We start from the raw sequence: 21,763 nt of genomic DNA, 5'->3' as shown, positions 1-21,763 counted from the left end.
AGTTCCATAGGACTAAATAATCAGCTAGGACACAGGGTAGAGAGGAGAGAAGGTAGGATTAATGCAAGCAGGAAGTAAGGATGTTCATGAGAAAACTGAAAAGGTATCACGACACTCTAACTTCCTGCATTTTTCTTCCTAATTCTGAAGTGCAATCCACTTCAAGAAGACAAATAAGACAAAATTGAAAAGGCTTTGGTTTTGAACACAGAATAGAATGCATATTTAGATGGGCAAATATTTGCAAATGAATAGAAAGATCATCAACAAAATTATTTGGGCATGTAATTTTGAGGGAAAAGTTGCAAGTACATCTGATTAAATGCACTGAGTGTATTACTACTTTCAGGCCATAATGACTTGCTAATGGATTGATTACAAGTTTTTCCGTATACCACAGCTGAAGACTAAGTAAATACCCCATGCACAAAGAAACATCTTGGAAATGCCAGGGAGTGGCACCACTTCTGTTATTATGTCTCTGAAAAGCTCAATAATTGCAGTTCTTCCTGGAAAGAAACAAAATGAGCAGAACCAGAATTTCATTTGGAATGAAGTACAAAATGAGATCTGGAAAATGCACCACACAGAAGTCTTCTTCAGAAGACTCAGCTATTTGTCAAGGACAATACCTTTTTAAGTTTCACTGATAGATCAGAATATAAAACATTTTAGTTCAAAAGAATGTAAACAGAAGACCCTATTACAAGAACACCAAATCTTGCAATAAAAGCAGCAAAACCAACCAAAGGAGCAAGACAGTAAGAGGGCTGCAGTTGTTGGATCTGAATCAGCCCACCAGTGGATGATGCCAAAGCTCTGAAAAGCACCTAGCTAAGGAAAAATCTATTTTTTCAATAACAGTTTCTCAGAGGAGAAAAAGAGAAGGAGAAACAAAGCTGGGATTTGCTGGGCTCACATGTGAAAAATTTATCACATACTATTCAAGGAATAAAAAGAAAAACTATGTTTTAATCTCTGTTTTGAATTTAAAAACCCACCCTTTCTCTAAAACCCTACCTACTAGCACCTTCCTACAATTCACAAAACCCACATACTTCAAACTAGTAAATAGGAGAGACAAAACTATGAAAATACTTGAAAATTTACATGCCTAAATCCCATAAAGGAGAAGATACCAACATTAGACTGGAACAAAAATCCTGCTTATCCTAGTACAAAGGCCACAATGCTTAACAGAACTACTCATCCTCCCTCTTTTAACATTTACTTTCCAGAGAAACTTTTTTTTCTTCCAGCAATAGTTTCTGAATGTTTAGTCTGTGGCTGCGGACATTTTACATATCAAGGACCTCAAGTAAAGACTAACAGAACAAACCCAGTATCTTAATTTTTTGTTTTCTTGGCTTAAGACATAACCCACCTCCTGTCTGACCGCAGTAGCCTGCAGTGGTGCAGGGGACAGCCATATAGGACAGTAAAGTAGATAAAATGTATCTTTGTATCCAGTGCTACTGGAAAAATGAGTATTCCCCTCTTCCTGCCTTGACACTGCTGACCCCGTTCTGTGTACTTGCTCTGGCACTCATCTGGCCACACAATAAGATAATTCAATTTGCTAATCCAAGGGAGGAAGGGAAAAAAAAAAAGAGCAAAACAAAAAGAAAAGAAATAGTGTTCTTCTGGGTTATTGGAGTGAATTAACTTCTCATGTACTTCGTAAACTACCAGAGTCACTGCAACAAAGCAGTCAGCCATGCTGTACCAAACCCAAAGAGAAGGGAGTAACTGGGAATCTCCACACAGAGCCATTAAGATAGGAGAACAACTAGTCAGCCTCTTCAATATCCACTCCACTCCCTTACTTCTCCTGCACAATCTAAGAGCTGGCAGGACTCTTCAATTTCAGTGACGTAGCACTGAGTATGTTCCCAAACAAAGGTCTCCCCACCTGACACTTAATTATGTCAGCAACCTACTAAAATATAATTGTGGCTTTTATTTAAAACCTCTAGGAGAAGCTGGTTTTGACATATGATAAAAAATTATATATACTAATTTAAAACATAAGGGTTTTTTGAAGGTCAAACACAATTTTAACTCAAAACATTACTCTATCCACAAACACACCTGTAGAATGAAAACAGCCTCCCAGCTTTTTGGTGGTAGAGTCAGAGAAACTAAACTACAAGATAGAACTAGGCATTTGCAATTTATTTTAGTATTTTTTAATATTTTATTAATGTATAAATGTACAACAGACACACATGAAGTCGTTTAAACAACTCTCTTCCCACCCTTATTTGCATGCATTCTGTTAATCACATACTACTTTTCGCCATGACACCTCCCCCATTCAGCATCCTAGGTGGACTGTGATCCAGAGAAACATTAGCACTGAGCACTGAAGGAAGCTGCTCTCAGTAGACCAGTCCCTCGAAAATGCATGGATACACGCAAGGATCAATACCAGAACGGAAGACATGCAGGCCTCTGGTGAAAGCATTACAAACCTAACAGACAATGAAAGGCCCCCACAGGCTCAATTAGTGCAGTGAAGATGTGCACCTTAGAGGAGATACACACATCTAACCCCAGCTCCCAGCTAGCAGACTTGAAGCTCCATCCCTCAGTCACAAATAAATTCCTTTTCTCAAATTGCAGTCCCTTGGTCACAACACAATCAATTTTTATTACGTTATGCATTTCTTCAAAGAGGGGGAAGTGCCATTGGGTCCTTTTACAATCTCACAAGTGCTAGAAGCAGAGAGAATTTATTTGTAGAAAACCTCCTATCTGCATGTATTCCATATCTGATGTCTTTAGAATTTTCTAAAGGAAAACCAGAATTTCACAGCTTTTCTTTGCTTTCTAGCTAAAGTAAAAACAATCTGTTGTATCTCACTTCCATTCTGCCTGCAAAGCTAAGAAAAGCAGTGCTAACATGGAAACAGTCCTGTTAGGAGAATCAAGGAGATACTATAGTATCAATATACATTAAATACCTTCTCCCTGCAACGCCAAGAACTGGAAATGGTACTGCAAAATCAATTTCTGCAACTACTCATGCCTTGGGTTTCATTCCAGGCATTTGAGGAAGCTTCTAAGCTCTCACCTACAACTGAACATAGACTTTTCCAGTTCATTTTCGTAATCTGGAGCTTTTCTGGCTTGTATGTTATCAACAGAATTTTTAAGAAATTTTGCTTGTCAAGTCCATTACAGCAGATGAAACTCAATATAGAAATCACCTTTTTTTTTTTTCAAAAGTCAGATTAGATATGGGAAATAGTCATATGTCAAAATCACTCCCCAAACAATGCACTGTCATGCCAAGGTTTAGTAACAACTTATAAGTCAGATGGTTTGTCTTCAAAAGAATTAAAGAAAGCATTTTAATCTGATCCATTCCAAATAACTTCAAGATTCTTGAGATTTTGACAAAATTCTTTGTATCCCCAGCTGCACTACTCTATTCAGCCAGCCTTCCTAACCTCCATCAGACAAAGGGCAAAAAAAGCCAACAAGAACAGAACATTTACATGAAAGTGAAAAAGTGTTTAAAAATGTGATAATCTAAGAGTGAAGGGAGATTCTTTGCAGTGTTTAACTTTCTCCCCATTAAATAAAATTTAAAGTTGAGGAGCTTCCATATCAGTAGAGTTTTGCAAGACAGACTGCTCAGCATCTGGACATAAAGTAATTCCCAGAGGAAATTAATCATAGAAAATCACAGCATATGTAATCATGTCTCTGTTCAGTTTGCAAAAACTGTCCCATCCCACATATCATTTTGCAGACGCAAGCCCAAGGCCAAGAACGCTATCACAAAGCCTTGAATGGCATTCCAAAGGAGAAAAGATGATCATCGCAGTGCTAGAACAGGCTTTATTCTTTCAAAGTGCTTAAATATTTTATGAGTACCTTTGCTTTCACAGGGAAGAAAATAATTTCCTCCAAGTGCAGATCAGTGGATGCTATCTAATCTCTTGTCACAATAATGCAATCCTTATGTATACACAACTCATCAGCATATCATCTACATCTCTTTTTTTTTTCCCCCATCAAGCCGCGAGCATTGATGGGCTAATTGTCGGCTTATGCTGAAAAAGCGCTCAGAACGCGGCCGCCGGCGCTGGCGGGCAGCGCACGCCGTGCCCACCAGGCTCCGGCTCGCACGGCCCCGCTGCCCGGCGGCCGCGGGGCGCGGGGGGCTCGGGGAGCGTCCCCGCCCCTCCCGCCCGCTTCCTCCGCTGCGACGCCGCTTTCTGCTCCAAAATCGCCATCGGGTTTTTGTTAGCGCAGTAACCCGTTCGTCCCCACGGCGGGCACACAAAGTGGGCCCGGGCTGCCCCTCGCCACTGGGGACAAAACCCCTGATTTCATGTTTTTCCAGGGATGCACCTCGAAAAAGGAAAAGCTCACGCCTTCGGGAGGATATTTTCGGAAGCAGGGAACCTGACTCGTCGGGTGGAAATACGCAATATGAGAATAGGCGAAACCCGCAGATTTTCTCTATCACCCTTTCACAGAAGACATTATTTAAGGAGACGGGGGGAAACGCCGCATCCCAGACGAAGGGCGTCACTGATTTTTAAATCCGGAGAAACACGCTGCCTCCAGCCCCGGGGCAGGCAGCGAAAGAAGGTCACCCAAAAAAAACCCCTAAACCTCTGGAAACGTCTCCGCTGGAATCGCGGAAATCCGCCCGCGGGAGGGGAGGCTGCGCAGCCCCGGGGTTGGGTGGATGGGTGGGTGTGCCGGGGGCGCCCCGCGGGCGGAAAGGGGCAGGGAAATGCGGGCAGCGGGATCCAGCAGCACCAAATGCCAGACGTGGGATGCCGTCCGCGTCCCGCCTGAGGCAATGCCCCCTGGCACCGGCGATCCCCCCGCGCTGACGAGGGGAAAGGGAGGCGGGGGCGCGGAGTAAGCTACGGGCCCGGCGGGGACGGGGGAGGGGGAGCGGGCTGTGCCCAGACCGTGCTGCCTCCCCCTCCGCCGGCCGCAGCCCGCCCGGTCCCGGCGGGCGGGTACCTCCTGACACAATAGGCACCGGGCGGACCGCGGCGCGACCGCGGCCCCTCTCCCCGCCACGGCTCCCGGCCGACCCGCAGCCCGGGGCGGCGGCGGCAGCATCATCCTCACTCACCCCTCCGAGGAGGCTCGCGCGCCGGGGAGGGGCCGTCGCTAGCGGGTGCTCAGCGAGCCGGCATCCCGCGGGATGCGGAGCGAGGGCGGAGCGCTCGGTGTCCCTCTGGCAACGGCCCCGGCGTTATTCCCTGCACATAGCGGCGGCTAACGGCACCGCGGCACCGCGCCGCACTGCGCACGCGCCGGGGCCGAGCGGCGGCGGGGCCACGCTGCGCCTGCGCGGCCCGCAGACAATAGCGCTCCCCGAGCTGCGGGCGCTCCCCGCGCCGGCGATGGCGGGAGGTAAACGGCGCTTCCCGCCCCGATCCGCCCCGGCCGTGGCGGGACCGGCGCCGAGCCCGCTGCAGGCCCGAGGGCGTAGGCGGACGGGCTGTGCTGTGCGCAGGCGCGACTGCGGCCGCGATCCACAACAAAGGGGAGACGGGTTGCGGCGACCACCCTTTCCCGGTTGCAGGGGGTGGGCGGTGGGCGGGGACTCTGCCTCCGGCAACGCGGTGCATGCCGGGACTTGTAGTCCTGGCGGCGGTATTCCCGCCATCGGGAAGCGCGACGGATTCCTGGCGTTGCTAGTCTCGGCTGCGGCGGCCGACGGCAACGGTCAGCCACCAGGAGCCGGAGGGATCCCCGCAGGTGGCTCCTTGAAGAGCCCAATGCGGGAAGGTAGAACAGGTGGAACTGCTGTCCCCCAGCTTCGCCGCGGGGAGCCTCCGGTGCCGGGGGACAGCGCCGGCTGCTGCCCGGCAGCCAGCGGCGCCCTGATGCGGGCGGCCCGCGGGGAGCGCGCCCTGGAGGAGTCCCTGGAGCTGTACCAGAGGCGCCTCCGAGGTGAGCGGCACGGGCGCGGGGTGAGGGCGGGCCGCCCCAGCCGCCGCCCGGGTCTATGGCTGCCCCCGCCCCGAGGAGAGCCCCGGCCGGGCTGGGACGGGCGCGCAGCAGGGAAGTTGCGCCTGGTTGTCCCCACCCCCGGTCGCAGGCGCCGTTCTTGCTGTGGCACGCGCTCGTGTCACCGTAACTCGGCTCGGGCAGGACCGCTGCTGCTTCGGGTGCGGTTTTGGTTCGTGTGAGCGTTTTGGCCATCCTTGAAGCATCGGATTCTAGTCGTGGTAAAGATGAGGGTACAAATGGATTCTGATGAGAGTGGTTGTTTCCCATGTCATCGAGTGTTTTCATACCTGCCGCCTTGTCCAAGAAGCGTGGTGTATAGCCTGACAGAGAGCACCTGAATCTGTCAGCCGTGGCACCTGGGCTTACCAGCCTTCAGACTGTCACTGACTGGGCAAAGTATATATCCGAATTCTGAAGAAAGCCAGTGGATAGTTTGTGGGTATGCGAACCGACTGGTGCGAAAAGTTGTGTTCTGAGCACAGCACCCCCACATGGCTTGTTGGGATGTTTCCTGTGCCATAGGAAACAACATTGCCAAAAAGAAGAAGAAAGAAACAAGGATAAAACAATGGAAACATTTTCAAATAGCTACTTGATTCTCAGCAAATACTTTTTTTACTTCCTTCTCAAAGGAGCATCAGTACCTTACATTAGCGATAGATTTCTTTTGTTCCACAAGATAGAACTTTGAGGAATAACTTCTGTTTACTTTTCCTGTAGATTAAATGGGCATGGTAATGCTACTTGACACTTGCAGTTAACAGTTATTGCAGAACAGTTAGGATGACAAATATCAGGGCTGTTTAACTGTGTGTGAGGCTGTTAGAGCTCACCATATCTAATGGATACATTGGATGCATGTATTCTCTTCATACAACTTATTTTCGTTTTGCCTTTTTCTGACTGGATCCCCTTACACTGGATCCATTATATTTGTAAAATATTTTCATAACCTGAATTTCTGGTGAACCTTTCCCCCTTACATTCTTGGAAACAAGAATTATCTTTTCATATGATGCCAAGGTAGTTTTGATTTCATACATCTCAGGGTGCCTCTCATGTAGAAATCAATATGGTGATGCACAAACAGCCCCAATACAGGGCAATATGTTCTGTTGTGTTTCTCAAAGAACCTCTTTATTTCTCAGCAATGTACAATTTTTAACTCCTTTGAGTTGTACAGCATTTTCCACATCATTACCACTTGTGTTAGGAATTCACTGTAGGACAAATAGGTCATCGTTACTCTCAAAGCTGTCAAATTTAATGCTTTACCTATTTCTCTTATATAGTTATACAGCTTGAGATTTTTCTCCCCATTGGGAGAACCCTGTCATCCAGGTTCTGCAATTTTAGGTGGCATGCTTTGGGCATTATTTGATGCTTTTGAAATAAAGCATTCTTAACCTGCCTGTAATGCTTGACATTATCTGGATGCAGGCTGAGCTCATGGCAACCCATGCTGGACACCAGAAGAATCACTTTGCAGCCTTACTCAGTGTGATGGAAGGGTGGTTAAGTTCTCAAAGAGCAACTGATTATTTCAGGGCAGTGTCCTTTGTTGCAAAGGGAAGTCCCTCAGAAGACAGGGAGCTGAGTGTTCAGAAAACCGAGTCTGGTGGCCAGAGGGCAGAAAGCTGGACCAAAAAAACCTGATTAAGACCTACCTGATCTTAGAGCTCAACAGAGAGGCTTTGATAAATAACAAAGGTTCTATAATGTAGCTTTTCCTGACCTTGTATAATGAAAGTCTTTAATGCTATGTGTAGTACTAAGTTAAGAGGGTGGTATTTGTACAGTTGGGGTTATTAGGTCACTGTGTAAACTTTCATATAATTGAGACAATTTCAAATGAACCTTAAAAACTTTAGGATATAATATTTCTAATAAAAAGTTCTTCTCAGGGGAGTAGAGGTATTTTGTAAATGACAATAAGTGGTGTGCTGTTGTATTCATATTAATAACTGAAAATTGACAGGCATAATGTGAATGTCCAATGGCCCTTTTACTGTACTACTGCCAAGAGCAGAGTGTGATGTCTTCCTGTGACTTTTTCCTTTTCTCCTAACAGCAGTAAATTGAGAAGGCTGTGTAGAGTCCAGTTCTTTTATTCTAGCATATTTCTGGTTTCTTGAACAGAGAACTATTAACTTATATTTTTATGTTGAATTTTCTGCCTCTTGAGTAAAGAGCGCTCGCTCGTTGTTGGACCTGAGACAGTATAAGGAGCAAAGGAGGGGCAAACAATCCTTTTTAGGTACTGAGCCTGATACACTTGTCTACCTCAAGTCTGTCTTAGGGTATTGTGGAAATTACATTCTGTATTCCACTGCATTGCTGAGTGCAGTGTCCTACATAATTTCAGAGAATGGAGATGCAAACCCTAAGAGAAACAGATGACAAGATAAGACTTTTTGGAATAAAGTTTCATTTTTTGGCTGTTTTATGTGGTTCCAAAAATAAAACAGGAGAGATGGGAAGTCAAAGCCATCTTAGGAGAAGTGAGTATGCGGCCCAGTTTCCATCACTGCGAGTTAGCTGTCACACTGAAGCAGCTTAGAAATACATTCTTAATGTTCTTTTGCTTAGGCTTTTTATTTTTATTTGGCAGGTGTTTCTAGGTATTCTTCTGAACATAAAATGTTCTTTTAAAGGTGGAGAATCTGCCACAAGGAACTTGGAAATGAGGTTTTCATGTGTGAGGGTTTCTAGAACTTAGGCAAATGCTTTATGCTCTGCAGGAAGGGCCGGTGTAGGAACTTGTAACAATGACTGGTGTAGCTGTGCTTTTAAAGATGATAGCTTAGTAAAAGTTATGCTGAAAACTACCTATTTCTCATATAAAAAGAGACCAAGAAACTAAATCAGAAGGATTCAATATTTTGGAACAGCTGACCTTTTCACACACCTTGGGATCTTTTGAGGCCTGACTGATGAACAGCCTGGTCTTGCTCATTGCTGCATGTAAAATCCTAGCAGCACAGGTAGTGATAGACAGGTTATTTTTAGTCTCAAAACTGCCATATAGCGTGTTACTTCCATGGTAGCATACCTGTGCTTGGCAGCCAATAAAAATGGGATGAAAAGCTGGATGTCAGAATGGGAAGTAAAGTAAGTTCCAAGATGTTCTAAACACAAAAAACCCTATAACCAAATTCTCAGTTTCAGTATTTTTCAGCAATTACTTGACTGAAAAGATATATGGTATATTTTAGATTTTTAGCTGTCAATGGAAGCAAATGTTGATCTCATTTTGGACAGGAAAGTTTTCTTTAAATGGCTATAATCTTTCTGCTTTCACTAGTGTGTCTAATTATCTGGTTTGTCAGTTACTGTTTCACAAAAAATTCTACAGTGGTTTGCTTTGGGTTTTTTTAAGACTTAAAGAATCAGTGTGATTCCTTCTCTAATTTTCTAAGATTGTTTGCTGATTGGGAACCATGAGATATCAGCAAGTGATGCTGTTCAATTTATAGCCAGTAACTAACTTCATCTTCTTGTAGGTGTTATTAGAACTGGACTGTTAGGTTTGGGTGACAGACTTATGACAACTTTTTCATAGAGTTGCCATTTATTTTCTTCAGTTTATGCTGCTTAATGATTCTACCAGCTGGAGTTATTTTCCATGTCTTTCAGGCAATTCTGTTGTTTTGGATGATTGATTCTTTTGCTCCCAGAGTATTTTCTATGGCATTTCCGAGTCCATGACTGAGGTAGCTTTGGTGCTTTCATTTAAAGGAGTGCTCTTTTTAAAGAGTTCTGTGCAGTGCCTGAGAAAACATCTCTTGTTTGAGCAATGCTAAGCTAGTTCAGTGCCTTCTGGGTTTCCTGTTTTGACTTCAATGGCAAATTGTTCTTACACTGATTTTTTTTTTTTTAATGTATTGAGTTTGATCCATCAGATTTGGGTGCTAGATTGTCATTTTTCATAATCATCTCAGATCCTTTAAACACTAAAAACCAAAGGGCTTAATAGTAAGGTTTTTTTTTTTTTTAAGTTTCAATCCACATGAGTCCAAATTCAATTATATTGTCAGCTGTTCCAATAGGAAATAGCACTTCAATGATGTTTTAGCATAGAACAGGAATACGTGTTTGGATTTTATTTGTAGAGTCTTGTTAAGACATTGAAAAGACAAGTGCTGATTGATGTTGATATGCAAATCATAGTGCTGCATATGAGTAGGTTTTGCAGTATGTTTTCATTGAGGCTATGTTTCTATAAAATGTACTATAACAGAAGTAGCTTAACTGAAACAGATTGAATTGGGGAGACTTAAAAATTAATTGCTTCTGAATTCATTAAAAATTAATCATGTTGTCTTTAAGCAGATGTTCTTTGTTGTCCTGTAGTTTGCATCCACAATGTTTTTTTTAAATATCTTTCATATTTAAAAATAATATTTTTACATTGTAAGAAACAACATAGATAGTCCTTCCACTCCTTGGTGTATTGTCTTTTATCCTAATGCCCAAAATTATGTTCCTTACTCTGGAAATAAAAAGTACTGTAATGTACTTATTCCCTTTTAGGCATCCAGTTCAATTCTTACTGAAGTAAGTGTTGGATCTCTTGTATCTGGTGAATGTAAAGCCACACTATTGGGACCTTCTAATTCCCAGTTTCCCAGTGGTGTTTTGCCTAGGACAGCAACATTAGTAATTTGGAAATAGGCAAGCTGTTAAGAAATTTAAGCAAATACTTGATGATACTTTCCAGAATGTGGTGACATTATTTCAGAGGCAGGAAAGTGTAGTCAAATAAAAACTGGCATCAGTGTGCCATTGGTAATGGTTTTAATGTGTTTCACTACTACTGGCCTACATGTTTATGGGAAAAGGGGACAGAGTGTAAGAAGATCTCTGTTATCTTTGTGGATGAAGTAATAGCTTGGAGTTCAGAAGCTGTAGTACTACAAAGAGAGAGTTCTGGGAAAACCAATATATATGGGCTTGGTTGGTTCTGGTTTGGTTTGACTTGTTTGTCCCTTGGCTAGGGAGCAAATACTGCTACTCTGGGGTTTTCTGGCAGACATCTACAGGGAGTGGGGAAATGAAGGAACTTTAATGCTCTCAGATGACACAGCACATGACAACTTCAATGACATTGAACACTTCTTGGCAACATATGGTTGCAACATAGTTTGCTAAATATCTAAGCCATTGCATCACTGAGATACTTCTGCCATTTCTCAATTAGCTCTTCCGCCCTCGTAGCATCCTGGAATGCTCAAGAAAGGATGAAAAGCCTAAGTATGCCAAAAGTGAAATATTTGACCTTAACCCTTCTTTTTTGAGTCATTGCCTTGTAAATGGTATTTGGGTTTGTTGTACTGAATTTTGACTGTTTAAAATATGCTTATGATTTTTATGAATTCAGCTGAAGCAAATAAAAAAATTAAGAAAGGAATATAAGGAAAAATATATTGAACATTAGATAAGACCTTTACTACATCATCTGTCACTAAGTCAGTTCCTGAAAATATTATATTTATGTGGATAGAGGTTTTCTGTTGAGTTTGTTGGGTCTTTTTTCTAGAATAGTGTATGTTGTTATTTTTCACCCTGTTCAGAAGTCATTGGTCTTTATTGAATAACTGTTTTATGGTGGCTTGGTTTGCTGAATTATTACTTCCTTTACTCAGGTATTTGTATCATTGTGTGACATGTTGCTTTGTAATAAGGTGTGGTGGCATCACTAAAATGCAAAAACATTTTTCTTTGTTTCCAATCCTGCATATTGTAGAAAATGTAGCATGAGCTTTAGGTTTATTGAAAAGTAAGGAAGGTGCATATGCTAGGAAATATTTTAGGGTCAAGTATAGTGTTACTTGTGCTGCTGCAGAGTCCTAATGTATTGAGGGGCTAAGATGCTATCTCTAGCTGTTCTCTGAAATATTAGTATTTAGTAAATATTTTGCAAGTTTAGTTGTTTTTTTTGGCTGTTTGCATTAGATAATTGCTTCCAGTGGCTGAATTTAAGTCAAGTAGTCAAGCTAGACACATGCTGAATGCTTGTAATTCTCTCATATTTATCCTATGCAAAATACCAGCCAGTACATCTTTTCTTTTATGTTGTTTATTGTGGCTAATGATGTGGTTGGGTTTTTTTAGAACGTGCCAGTGAAAGCATCTCTCAACTGAAACATGCCTTGGCAAAAGGTGATGGCACAGGATTTGACCAGTCCTCTGTGGATGAGGGCAGTGACAATGCAGACAGGGACAATGATGACTGTGGGACTGCAGCCAGTCAGGAACTGCAGCACAGTCATGCAGGTAAGATAACTCTGAAAGCAAATGGTTTAAACATTGTTAGGAATTATACTGACTTCAATGAAAAAAGTATTTATTTATTGGTTATAATGGTTTTTATCTCTTCCTAGTTAACCAACTTAAAATTTTGTTGCAACACCAAGAAAGAATGGAAAGTGAAGAGTCTCCCTCAAGAAGGAAGAATTCATTCCAGGTGTGTTTCTTCTGGTTTCATTTGTGTTGTTTGAATAAATGGCATGCATGTTGATTTTTAGTATAAAGAGAAAGAAAGAAACATTGAATCATTTTTACAATCTTAAATATGGGAGCTTCCTGAGGCTATGACCAGAACCAGAACATCCTTATGACCATAATGGAAAAAAAAAGGAATCTATAATACAGGGTTTATATTTTTGTCCTCTTTTTGTTGACCATGTAGTGTTTGAAAACACTTGGGATAGACAACAAGGAAAAATTTCTGAAAAAGCAGCCTCTTTTTTCCTTTGACTGTACCTTAAGGATTCTCAGTGTCCTTCTTATGCTTTAACTATGGTTTTTCTTGAAAGAGTTAGAGGTGTTAATGCAAAAATAGGTTTTGTAGTTCTCTGCCAAAATGCAGTGGTCTCTGTCAAAGTTTGTTTACTCCCTTACAAGGGCTTCTCAGATGCTGCTTTACTGAAGCAGAAGTGCACCACAGTACGTGTGATGCACCATTCAGTTACAGAGCAGCTGAGAGTTGCTAGAATCTCCACACAAAAATAATTCAAAGGCACTGTTGCAGTTTTATCTTTTGATGGCCTACACTGAATATTTTTGCTTTATACTAAGCAAGACAAGCAGCTCTTTGCTGTCAAAGTTAACAGCAGAATAATCTAAAACCTATATTCCTGCTGTGTTGCTTTCAGCCTGTGTAATGAGCATAGCTCTGCTGTCCTGACATTAAGGAATTGTATTTAAAGTTAACTTTTTTGAGTGTTCCAAGATCCACGGGTTTAGTACAGTTGTCCTGCCAGGTATTTTGCCTCATAATGGCATAGGAAAGAGCGTTTTGTAGCTCAAGGGATTGATCATTGGTTGACTTTGGCATGACCTGAATCAGTATCAATATATCTTTAGCCTTGGAAGGGAGGAAAAGAATCCTTTATTCCATCTTTGGTGGAGTTTTCTACTCATATTGGGAAGTTCTACTAGAGTGGAGAATTTAGAAAATGGAATACTTGTATCTAAGAAACTTGGGAAAGTGCTTTCAAGGAGTGGATCAAAGGAATGAGGAATAAACAGAGAAAAAATGGGAATTTACTGTATTGGTACAGAATTTTTTCTTCTTGAAGTTTCCAGTGAGAGACATTCTGTGAAGTGGTGGCTTTATTCTCCTTTGCAGCTGTCCTCCATCTGCTTGAGGATATGAAAGTGTTCTGAAGGCAGACCACGTGTAAAGCTCAAAAAAATGTTGAACTGCAAAAGTGCACACACACCAAAAATAAGCCGTAGCCCTCATAAAATATGAGCTTGTCCGGTGATTTACTGGACACTGCAGAAATGCTTCTTGTATAAGAAGAATCCAATTTCTCAAAGGTCAAGGAAAGCAAACTTAGATTATGAGTAGCCTTAACCTTTTGCTTTGAGTGATGCTGAAATACATGATGACTGCTGAATAGTAAATGACTGCAGGATCTACAGCAAGGTACGACATTTCACAAAAACTATACACTTTAGTAACCCTTGCCACACTTCATACGTATAAATAATATTGTTGCAACAAGATTGCCTTTTCTTGCCCATAGATTAAAGTTGCAATAGACATCAAATGATTAAATCCTTTCTTTGATTACACCCAGATAGTTGGGCAGAAATTTTCCTTTTGCTCTATGCTTCATCACCTGAGGTCAAGGCCCAGCAAGATTGCTTCATATAACAACTGCAGTTCTGTAAGCTGGGTTTTGGCTAACCTAGCTGCACCCAACCTCTGTTCCTGACACTGATGTTATACCTGGAGATGTGATGGATTCCTGTTGTCTCCTGCCAGTTTATAGGGTGGCAGAGTTTCTCTAGTTCTGTGGTTTAGATGCTTGAGTTTCAAGACATTCTGGAAAAGTACAAGGTGGCCCAATTATTTGTGATGTTGGCAAAACTGTCACTGTGTTGAATGCTGGCTTCTAGAGCAGCTAAGCATTTATAATTTATAAATCCTTTTCAATATTAATTATTTGAATGTGAACAGCATTTCCAAGACTCAGGAATAATTGTTTGGTAATTCATACTGATCAGATGTGTCTTTCAGTTCTGATTTTAATATTTGGCCAGATTTAAACTCATGCCTCTCGTGATCTCTATTCTTTCATCCTGTTACACGTTATATTGTAAGAACATTAATTTAAAAATCCCAAATCAATTTATAATCAATTTATAGCAATTATGTTGTTAAAAAGGTAAAAAAAAGTCACAGAGGTCCTCTGCTCTTTTTGTGTTGAGAAAATATGCTACCTTTTATTTTCTTTTTAGTGAAAAATTCCTTAGCACTATTGTTTACATTATAGTGATGTTTCTCAGTTCAAACATTAGTGAAAAATAATTTGAATAGAAACGGAGTTCTTCCACATTTTCTAACACAGCTGTGGTGTAATCTTGTCAGGGAGGCAGCTGGAAGTCTCAGCTGCAAGGTGTTCATTACGTTTTCAGAGAAGAGAGATGGATGAATAGGAGCCAGAGAAACAGATGACTTACAAATATTATCAAGGCTATATTATATATAATTTAACAAGCGTGGTTCCTTTTTTGTTTTAATTTATAAAGTAGTTAGAATTAAGAATTTAAATCAAAATTAATTCTGAGTCAATAGAACATGGGGCTTATGTCTACTGAGGTAGGCAGAATATGTGGCAAATTTGGAATTCCTTCTCTAAAGGGATGTTTTTTCAGATGGTTCTGGATAGCCTCTGTTTGTCTCTGCAATTCTGGTTCCAGATATCTCAAGAGTGTCCCCCTCTTTAAAACAGCCAATACTTATATTTGGTATAATTGGACTGTAAGGTTTTTGTTGCTAGAAACTTTTACCTCATCCTAATTTAAGGGTTATACCTTTATAAGGATTGGTCAAGGAATTTTAATGCATTGTTGGCAGAACCTGTAGATAAGATAACTAGTAGATGTAATGGCCATTAGTAGCTTGGTTTGCTTTTTTTTATTTTCATGGGGGTTTTGTTCAGTTTTGGTTTGAGTTTTTTTGTTTTGTTTTGTTTTGGTTTTTTTTGAATGGTGAATATTTCAAAAGTAATGTTTAAAAACAAGGATGTAGGTTTACAACTCTTTGATCTCTTTTAGATTTCAATTATATTTAGGAAATATATCATGGAGTATTTTTGCACAAAAAGGTATGTTTGTGACCCAAAATCATCGGTGTTAGAATTATGTGAGTTTCAAAAATAGGGATATGCGTAAAGATACTTGTTTTCCTTCAGAAGTGTGAACTAGTGTTAATGGAGAAGACTCCAGAAGACTTTGTACATTTTGAAGCCTTACCAGAAAACTGTAGGTTGTATTCTGTGTGCAAGCAAGATATTACTGCAATAATGGAAAATCAGAACATAACACATGTTGTTCTTTACTTCCTTCAGAAGCCCCCAGAAGCTGTGCCTGCAGACCTACCAGCCCTTTCCGATCTTGTTCCTATAATCACTGATCAGTCACAGTACATTAAACATTTGGAAGCAGAAGTGAAATTTTACAAGGTATCAGATAACTTATTTGACCTAATAAAACTTTGGTCCTCCAAATGTGAAGAACTGCATTAAAAGCAGCTTATATTTAGACTTGAGACTGCTGCGATGACCAAAACTGAGCCAAATGCAGTTCAGTAGATCCTTTACCCTGTGTCTTGGTATCTGGTATTTAAGGGTCTTTAAAGACATTTTTACATCCTATCACAAATACAAATAAGCATTTTTTAAAAGAAGTTTTATAGCAGTTTAAGCTGCAAAAATACAAAATCTTTCTTTTGAGTATTCTTAGTCTCTCTAAAAGGCTTAAAATATTTGAAAATGTTTGTCTAGACTCTTGGTCTCAAGATGCATTTCAATATTGATAGCCATCTTAAGGAGCCTTTTAAATGCAATTCCTTCATCCTATAGGAGGAGTTGTGTGGGGTGAAAGATCAAGAACAGGCAGTTTTACTTGAAAATGAGGAACTCCATCAGAAGCTGAAATTCTTAACTGCAGAATACATGTTGAGAGAACAAACTCTACATGATGCCTCAGTAAGTTTTTATTTTTTGTTGCTTTAATCAGTGCTCCAGGATCTGGCCAGATTATTTTTGTGGAAGGGTATACAAATGGTTGTCTGCAAATGGAATTTTAGTCAAAATTTAATGAGAATTTGTAAACATGGATTTCCTTGGATAACATCATTATTGTAGGTCGCTAACCTAATTAACTTGTTTATTGGTTCTTGTATTCTACTGAAGATTGTAAGATTCAATACTTATGTAAGTACATTTGTTTACAAAACCATCCTGCATAATCATAACTGAAGCATTAATACTTTTATTTTAGGCAAATAATCAGAAATCCTGGCCTGTAGGTGGTAAAGACTGTAGCACACACCAGCCTGTCACCTCATCACTCGCACATAACAAAGATCAGGCTTTTGTTGCAGCAGCTTCTGGAGACAAAGCCAGATGGCCTGTAGAGCTGGTTGGTATTACCTTTCTTCAGAGTCCTACCTTTGCAAAATTGTTCAGTACTGTTGTTGTTGTTGTTCCAGTTCTGATGATCAGCTTTTAACAGACACAGGAAAAGTTTTAGTTGACTGAACCTTAATCTGAGCTCAAATTTTATTCTCTTAAACATTATCTTCTCATTATACCCTAATTAATATTATTGCACAGTTAGACACAGGTGGCAGGTTGTATCTGCAGATGATGACTTCCCAGAGATAATACTTGTTTAAAGATTATGGCTTCACTGTACTTTGGAGATTCTTAGGAGTAACACAGCACTCAAGCAGGTGGAAACTAGCTGGTGTAATTTATGTAGTCCTCCACACAAGCTCTTTTCATAATGGGTTGTTCTGCTTCTGGAGCAGTACAGGCTCAGTAAAGTACAAAAGTAGTTTTGTGCAATCTGCTTTCCCTTAGATGAATTATACACATTGTGCTTTTAGAGATACAGAAGAGTCCTAGTAATTTAGTGATGATGTTGTCTCCTCCTGTATTTTTAGTTTCAGAGGATATTAATTTTCCTTTTGCTCTGAAGTAGTGGAGTAGTTTTGCTATCTTTTGGGAAAAAAAATTGGCTAATTGAAAAGTGTTGATATATTTTATCCATGTACATTTGTGTACTGTGGAATTTATATGGTACTTTAATTCTTTAATTATGTGGGGTTTTGGGTTTTTTTTCATGGAACTATATAGTTTTGGTTTTTTTGTGCTAGTATTTTAGAACTGAAGACCTCAGTGATCGCTGATCCCTGCAGTTGTTTGGAAGCTATTTTTTACAGTAAATGCTCTTTTCTTCATCTGCTACATTTAAATCAGAAGAAGCATGTTGATTGTAACTTCATTCTAAGTGTCATAGTGAGCTAAATTTGTAGTGCTTTATCTGGTTTGTTATCATCATTGTATTTAACATGGGTGTGGTTGATTCATATACCTAGTTCTTCACCAGGTAATCAGAGTACCTCAGTGTATTATATATAAATAGGCTGTGTTCTCGAAGTTCTTATAATTATTGTATTAATGTCTTCTGACTTGTGAGAGAGCAAGAGCAAACTTGAGACATGATTATCAGTTTCTGTGAATCATTGTAGAGAACTGAGGAATACAGTTGGAATTGAAACAATTTACCATATGAGGATCTGGCAAAAAACCTTATTTAGAAACAAAAAAATGGGAGGGTTGTTCACTTTTTAGACTCACAGAAAAGTGAAATATTTAGGTTTCTCTGCCACTTGTATTTAAACAGGTTTATGTCCTTAGGGGAAAAGAATGTGGGTAAAGTCTAGGTTTATTTGTTAAGACTGTTATGAAAAAAGCAAGACATATCTTCTCCCATCTTTTCTAAAGGAGAATCTAAAACTTCTTTATCAAGAAAAAGTCAATATCCTTGATGCTCAAATACAGTCTCTAAGGTAAAGTGAATTTTTTTTTCTTAAAATAATCCTGAATAAATTGTCACTGCATAATAGCATGAACCAATCTTAATCTGAATTTAACTAAGAGAATGTCTGAATGTTGTCTTCTGATAGTATCCCTGAAAACTGGTTTTCTATTAAGTTCTCTTAAATATAGATGTAGCAAAACTGAATGTACTGCTACTTTGTGGAAACAGTAGCAATATAAAACATCGTCTCTTTTTTTACCCTCTTTCCCCTAAGAAAGGTCATGTAAGGTAGACCACTCAAAGAAAAAAGAGAAATTAAAATTTTAACTTCTGTGACAACTTCCATAATTAATTACTTTCTACTACTGTTAAATTATGTTTTTCCCTAAATAAATTGTAGTTTCATATATTTGAAAATGCTAGACTGTTCTGTGTGTAAAAAGAGTTATCGGTAGCGAGAAAAGTTAAAAGAATGCTCTCTGCACTGGTGAAACCTGCACCATGCAAAGCCAGTTTGTCTTAGTGAATGTAAAGGAGGATCTTTAAATTTGGCTGTATAATCCAATTTTTTTCCCTCTCTTTGGCTCAAGTATTATATTTATTCAAAAATAATTATTGGGGGCTGTCTCAGAAGTTCCTCAAGTATGTTATTCAGCCTCTGATTTCTCCTAAGAGGTATGCAAACAGGAAGTCCTGCAAAACTAAGTCTTACTGAGAAATTATATGGCTTTCTGTGAGACTATCTTCCCTTTTAACTTCAAGGATGAATGTACACAGGTCTTGCTGATTTCTGTCCAAAACTTTCCAATAGGTTTGTTGCACCACGACTATCTAAGAATATATGCAGAGCAAATTCTGTTCAGGTTATAGTGGGTTATATGTAATAGACCAAGTACTAAAATTGGAAAAAGTGCACAGAAGATTTTCCAGATGGAAATAAGAATGCACATAGTGTATATATCATGTGCACAGTAAATCCAATGCAACCAGAATGTGTCAGACTTCCTGTGTGTGTGCTGCCCAGATGGCCTGCATAACAAACCCAAAGCTTTGGATTCATTGCACAATTTGTCAAATTGATCTATATGTGCACAGTGTGCGTTTGTCTGGAACTTCCTGATGTTAACATTCCTATTGCTTGCGATCTCTCCAGCCTTGACACATGCTTGGAAATTCTGGAGAAAATTCTTCAGAGCACCTGGTAAAAATTTTGGAGACAAGTAAAAAACTTAGCCTGTTTTTCTGCACATGTGTTTGACCTCAGGTTGTGTATATTGCTGTATCTGAGTGACTGTGCTGATTCTTGTCTAGGGAGTAGAGAATAAATATGAAGTTAGTGATATTATTAATAAAAGCAACAGAAATTTGTTAGAGTATTGAAATATTTATGCAGCTAATTTTCTTTGCTAATAATGAATATTATTAGACAAAATGTAAGCCTACAGGTTTTTCATCTAATAAATTTCTGTTTAACATCAATATTTTCTGATATGGGGGGAAGAAACAAATTAACACAGTATTGTTTTGTCTATTAATAATTTTGATTGGGCAGTTCAACTGTTATTTCTCTGTTAAAGTCTTCCTTATCCTTATTGAAATGTGTAAAATATTGTTCATTACAGGGATTCTTACAGTTCTCTTTACATAACATTCGTATTTATATATTGTATATGAATATGACTTGTAGAAATATATAATTTCACCAATTTCTTCTTTCTAGAAAAGACCTTTCAGAATCTCAGAAGACATGCAAAGATTTGGAAGGAAGGCTGAAACACCAGAAGTCACTGTTTGCAGCCAGAAATTCTAGCCAGGTTGGTGGTCTGTGCCTGAACTGTGCCCAGCACGAGGCCATTCTTGCACAGACTCACTGCAATGTCCACGTGCAGACCATCGAGAGGCTGACGAGGTAAGTAGTGGGGGTATGTATTTGTGTTGGAAGTATGGCTGTGCATTTCTGGAACAATACACTCCCAAGCTGGAGTCATAATGCTGAAATCATAATGCTGAATTCACTGATTTCCACTTCAAAATCCACAATAGCTTTGCTACTTATTTCAAGTGGGAAAGAGTTTTAGTTGTTATAATGAAAATATGATACCTTGGGCTGATCAGATAATGAGACAATTTACAATCTGTTTCCTGTACTTTTTGTGCAAACAAGTCCTTCACTCTGTCAGCACAAATATTGTGCAAGTCCATGTATTTTGATTGATTATTTCTTGCAAAAGTTCATTATAATTATGTAGCTGGAAGTTTTTTCTGGCTCCACTTTATTCTCTTTACCTATGAGGAACTTTTCAAATACATCAACAATAGATCATGTGCTTGGGGTAGGATGCATTTCCTACCCCAAGCACCTGAAGTATTTCCTCCCTGACTACAATAAGACAGGGAAAAGAAGTTCCATTGGCTAAAAATAAGTTAAATTATTTGTTTAAACCTTTTTTTTTATATAAAAATTGTAGCTGTTATTTAAAGATTTTTTTTAAATCACAGCTATATAGGCTGAATATATATAATTCAGGGATCCCAACATTAAATTCTTTTTCATAAGGAATTCTGCCAGTCAATTCATCTTCAAAAAAACTCTCCCTTTCAAATTGCTAGTAATAATGATAGGATACTGCAACTTTCTCAAAATTTATTAAACAGCCATCTATTTATTGTCAGATATGTGAAGCTTCTTAGAATTTCTGAAGTATTAGAATGAGCCTGAGATGGAATAATGGGTCAATTAGAAGCAGGGAGACTGTAGGTACATAGAACATATAAGTACTTGGTCAAGTGGGCACTATCTCTATGCACTAGATGATTATTGCCAGGATTTATGTATTTTTTTCTATTAGCGCATCCAAAAATTTTCTGGCAAAGCTCTATTGCTGAGAAGTCATGTTTCCAAATCTACTTTTGTAACAAAAGTAATTATTTGTCACAGATGTTGGAAAATGTGAACAAACTGTAAATCAGTACATTCTTGTCCTCTTATATTAAAGTGAGCTTGAAATAAAAGATTTGAACTGACCTCTTTATCTATCTTAAACCATTATTTCATTTGGAGGTTTAAAAAAATCTAAAAGCTACCTCTACTTGTGGTGCAGTTTATTAAAAACAAGGGTATTTCAGTTGGAATTTTCAAAGGAACTTTATCCAATTCAAAAATGAAATGAAATTTCAAAGTATGACTGCTAGGTCTCTGGCAAATACATAAAAATATTACCATTTTACACAACATTAAGAACACAGCAGTCTTCAGACAGAATCTTGAGCTGCACCTAAACCACAGACAAAGATATAACTTAATTTAAAAGCTTTTAACATATCAAATAATAAAAGTTGAAGTTAAGTATTATAGTTATACCAACTCTGCTTTACCATTTAGTACGGAATTTAGTGTCTTAGTGAAAAGTTGTAGAAT

At 39.5% G+C, this 21,763-nt stretch overlaps 2 protein-coding genes across 11 annotated transcripts in view; one reads left to right on the top strand and one right to left on the bottom strand.

The window, feature by feature from the left end:
• Positions 1 to 5,208, bottom strand: part of CEP170 (centrosomal protein 170) — a 92,298-nt gene extending 87,090 nt beyond the window's left edge. For all 8 annotated transcript variants that reach the window (XM_053973807.1, XM_053973809.1, XM_053973812.1 and 5 more), the window contains exon 1: positions 5,111 to 5,208. The gene's annotated coding sequence lies outside the window, so the exon portion shown is untranslated. The remainder of the gene's footprint in view (positions 1 to 5,110) is intronic.
• A 99-nt stretch (positions 5,209 to 5,307) lies between these two features.
• SDCCAG8 (SHH signaling and ciliogenesis regulator SDCCAG8) overlaps positions 5,308 to 21,763 on the top strand; it is a 104,107-nt gene continuing 87,651 nt past the window's right edge. For 2 of the 3 annotated variants that reach the window (XM_053972576.1, XM_053972575.1), the window contains exons 1-8: positions 5,406 to 5,937; positions 12,112 to 12,273; positions 12,381 to 12,463; positions 15,864 to 15,977; positions 16,377 to 16,502; positions 16,798 to 16,938; positions 18,309 to 18,373; positions 20,066 to 20,254. In XM_053972576.1, the coding sequence (XP_053828551.1) occupies positions 5,763 to 5,937; positions 12,112 to 12,273; positions 12,381 to 12,463; positions 15,864 to 15,977; positions 16,377 to 16,502; positions 16,798 to 16,938; positions 18,309 to 18,373; positions 20,066 to 20,254 (1,055 nt within the window). In that variant the 5' untranslated portion in view covers positions 5,406 to 5,762. The other variant, XM_053972577.1, reaches the window with a different exon arrangement.

The sequence above is a fragment of the Vidua macroura genome, chromosome 3, assembly GCF_024509145.1.
Source record: "Vidua macroura isolate BioBank_ID:100142 chromosome 3, ASM2450914v1, whole genome shotgun sequence".
NCBI lineage: Eukaryota > Metazoa > Chordata > Aves > Passeriformes > Viduidae > Vidua > Vidua macroura.
The sequence above is the reverse complement of the archived record's forward strand: the minus strand, read 5'-3'. Positions and strand labels throughout refer to the sequence as shown.